At 59.7% G+C, this 4044-nt stretch overlaps 1 protein-coding gene across 1 annotated transcript; it reads right to left on the reverse strand.

The window, feature by feature from the left end:
• Nucleotides 1-2507: 2507 nt before the first annotated feature.
• On the reverse strand, nucleotides 2508-3758 carry ACTL9 (actin like 9; the record flags this gene model as incomplete). Its single annotated transcript, XM_082837090.1, has 1 exon — nucleotides 2508-3758. One exon carries the CDS (start codon nucleotides 3756-3758, stop codon nucleotides 2508-2510), a length of 1251 nt encoding a protein of 416 aa, XP_082693216.1.
• Between the last annotated feature and the right edge of the window lie 286 nt (nucleotides 3759-4044).

The following is a 4044-nucleotide window of genomic DNA, read 5'->3' on the forward strand; positions in this document are numbered from 1 at the left end:
TTGAGATTTCTAACACAGACTTGAAGTAGTGAGCTCCCCATCCCTGGGAGTGTGCAAATGGGGGGGCACATTTCCAGAGGGTTGCAGAGGAAATCTCTATCCCAGGGAAGGTTTGGAGCTGGGGGAAACTTAGTCTGGTCTAAGTGAGTGTCCTTTGGGTTTCCCAGCAGCCCAAGGGTGGCAGGGGTTTCTGCATCCTCCTCACTTCCTGTGACTTCTGAGACTCAGCCTGTCCCACATCCCTTCTCTGTGTGTGTGTGGCTGGCAGTGCCATCATGGTTTGGGGTGGGTCTGGGATGCCAAGTTTGCTGCAGCCATCGTGGTTCTAAATTCGGCTCTGCCCTTAAGGTCTTGTGCTTGGAGGTGCTGCCCCCTGGTGGGAAGAATGAGCAGTTCCCCTCACCACTTCATAACCTCCTGGGAGATCTTGCTGATTCTACAGGTTGAGGCTGCCTGCAGGAGGGAAGGCAAGGCAGGGGGTCCAACCTTGCATGCTTGTGATATGGGGATCTGAGCCTGTCTGTGAGGCTGTCCTCTCAGCTGAGGACCACCCACTGGCCTGTGAGGGGGCTGGAGCCACTGCCCAGGACACAGTGGTACAGGGTGGGTGGGGATGACCAGGGCCTTCACTCCCTCCCATTGCCTGATGGCAGCTGGGGGAGTGGGGTGGGCTCACACGCTCCATGAATATAGGAGTTTCCACGCTGGAAAATTCCTGCATAAGAACTAGTGCTGGCAGGTGAGTCAGAGAGAAAAACACATCAAGTGAACAAATGAAAACCCAAACCAAAGAGACAGAAAGACTCAGGGAGAGACAAAGCCTGTGAGTGAAGTTCAGTAAGCATTGACTGTTTGAATGAATGAATGAATGATCCCTTGGACCCAGCATGAACGTGGATAAGCTCTGGCAGCTCAGGCTTATTTTGTTGCTACATTGGGAGGATGTGTCCAGGCTGCTGGCCAGGGATCCTGACATTAACTGGGCTGGGCTAGACGGCATAAAGGCAAAGGGTCCTGCCTCCAGCAGGGGCGTCGGTGGCTGAGGATAAGGGCAGAGCAGGGAGAGGGGACTGAGGATACCCTGTGGGGAGCATGTCCAGCCCCTCCACCCTGCAGGTGGGGTAGTAGAGGCTTCGTAGGACATCCTCAGGGCAGATCCCAGAGAAAGCCCCTGGGGTGGCATAGTAGGAATATGCCGAGAGAGGTCTGGGGAGATGGGGTGAACTTGGAATGAAACACTAGTGGAATGGAAGGCGGTGGGGATGGACAGCCCAGGACAGCTAGCACTGGAGACTTGTGTGGGGTTGGCAGGAGGGAGCCAGTGTCCAGGGGGACCCCCCACCTGGGGTATCTGCCTCAGGGTCACATTGCGCTGGGCAGTCCTTGTAAATGTCACTGGCTGTTGGTGTCTCAACTAATGGGATGGGACCTTGTGGCTGGTCCTGGGGGTGAGTTCCGGGAGACTGAGAATACCAGGATGGGGTGTCCTGGGGTTCACCAGAGGGCAACCCTGGGAAAATGTCTTTGGGGAGGGAGTTGGGGGATTCAGAACACAGGTGCATTACTGGGCTCATCACATGATGGTCCTGGGGGCCGTAGCCTTCCTGGGAGGATATTCCAGGCGCTGAGGAATGGGGTCAGGAGATGCACTGAGAAATCACGTGGGAGTATTTCTGGGGGAGTTACAGAGCGGGGGGTGGGGTGGGGTGGGCTGAGAGCAGAGGGGGCCATCCTGGAGGATTTGGGGGTCTCAGAACTTGGTGTTCTTTGGGGGTAAAGATGGGGGATGGGTTGTGGGAGCATCTGGATGGAAGGAGTTTGGGGAAACGAATCATGTGGGGAGGTCAGAGCTTTGGAGGAGGGTGGAACTTGGGGGATGGACTTTGAACACTGGGGGATCCTTTAGTGTGCTGTTGTAGGGGAGACCCTTGAGGGTCAGATTCTGGATCTTTGTGGTGGTGTGGGGATGCAGCACTTGTGGGGGGATGTTCAGAACATCAGGGTGTCAGAGAACTTTGGATAATCAGACCCGGGAAACCAAAGAGTGGGTGGATTTGGGGTGCTGAGAACCAGGGATAGCTTTGGAGTGGGCTTGGGAAGGAGATCCCAACCCGAGTGTGGTGGGAGACTAGGATTGTGGGAGATGGGTTTGACAGGGTTAGCACATGGTGGGGTGTGTGTGTGTGTGTGTGTGTGTGTGTGTGTGTGTGTGTGTGTGTAGGGGGGTTGATCGTGGGGGACGGAGGGTCAGGGAGTCAGAACTGGGGTGTCTCAGGGGATGGCTCCTGGGAGGTGAGTCAAAGCAGGGCAGAACCAGGGATGTCTTGGGAGGCAGCCCACCAGGGCGGGTGTGTCTGTGGTGTCACAGCCAGGCGCATCTGGGTGGGTCCAGCAGTGGACTGGGCCCGGCCTTGGGGGAAGGCAGGACGGAGCCGTCTGGGTAGCAAAAACTTTACTGCCCATAACTCGCCCCAACCCCACACCGCCCACACCCACCCCTGGCCGTGTCAGCAGCATTTGCGGTACACGACGTGGGGCCCCTGCTCTTCGTACTGCTCCCGCAAGACCCAGCAGAACTTGAAGGCGCTCAGCGAGGCGAGGATGGAGCCGCCGATCCACACGGAGAAATTCCTGGTGGGCTGGGCCGCCACTACCACGTGGGCCTCTGGGGGCAGACCGCGCTGCAGCTCAGCGCGGAAGCGATCCTCAAACCCGGTGAAGAGTGAAGAGCCCCCGCAGAGCAGCACGTTCTGGGCCATATCGGTCCGCAACTCCAGCGGCACCTTCTGAAGACTCTGTTTCGCCATGGTGGGGACGCCCACGGGCGACAGCCCTGGGATCTCGGGGGGGCTGAACAGCAGTTCAGGGCACCGGAACAGCTCTTTGCCCAGCGTGACCATCCGCCCGTCAGGCAGCTTCAAGGTCTGGCGGCATTCCTCCTCGGGCCGGGCCTGTGCCTTCAGGAAGTCGGAGGCCACATAGCAGTAGCGGCGCTTGATGTTCTCCACCGTGTCCAGGTCCTGCTGCCCCAGCAGCAAGCCGGAGCCGAGCAGCATCTCCGCCAGGAAGGCGGTCAGGTGGGTGCCCGCCAGGTCCAGGCGCTCTGTGGCGTGAGGCAGGTTGTAGCCCTGGAAGACGGGCACCGTGTAGGTGACCCCGTGGCCCGTGTCCACCACCAGCCCGCTGACCCGCCCGTGCGCGTAGGCGGACAGCACTGACTGGGAAGCCACATACATGGCGGGGGAGCTCAGTGACTCGAAAGCCACCTCCACCAGCTTCTCGCGGTTGGTGGTGGGGCTGAAGGGCGGATCGGAGAACAGCAGTGGGTGGTCCCGGGGGTTCACGAGGAGGTCGTGTTCCAGCATGTGGCGCCAGATCAGCTCGGCTGCGTCCCAGTCCACCACGATGCCGTTCCGCACGGTCTGCACCAGCATCAGCTCAGGGCGAGCGCGGGCTGCTTCGCCGATGAACGCCTCCAGCACCGGCGGCCCGGTGGTGGTCGACTTCTTGGGCTGGCAGCCGACGACGGTGGCCACGGTGTAGGTGGGCCGGGCCTGCCCCGCGAAGCCCACCTTACAGGTGCCTGTGCCCATGTCGATGACCACCGCCCGGGTCTTTGGGGGCAACCTGTCGCCCACCAAGCTGGGGGGTTCTTGCGGCATGGTATTGTTCGCCAGGATTGAGCAGGGGTTCGGGCTAGGCTTGGGGGCCTCTGGGGAGGTCTGGGGCCCCGGGGGGTTGCCCCGATTTGGATCCATGGCTGTAAGGGGTCGCGTGGGTTGCTTGGCAAGGCAGCCCACTTTCCTCTGGGGTGAGGGGGGTGTGGAGAGAAAAGGCTGAGGCCAGGCCTGGGGCAAGCACAGGCAGAGACAGGGAGAGGGGGCGGGGCTGCTGGTCTATGACGTCATTTTGCTGCTCACAATGCAGGAGTGGGGTGGTGGGATGTAAGGGTGGGCCCTTCCTTGCTCCAGAAAGCTCCCAGAGTATTTAATCTGGGTTCCCCTCTCCGCTCTCTTTTTTAAAAAATTAATTAAGTTTTGGCTG

This window comes from Leucopleurus acutus (genome assembly GCF_964270905.1).
Source record: "Leucopleurus acutus genome assembly, chromosome: 3".
NCBI classification, from domain to species: Eukaryota; Metazoa; Chordata; class Mammalia; order Artiodactyla; family Delphinidae; genus Leucopleurus; species Leucopleurus acutus.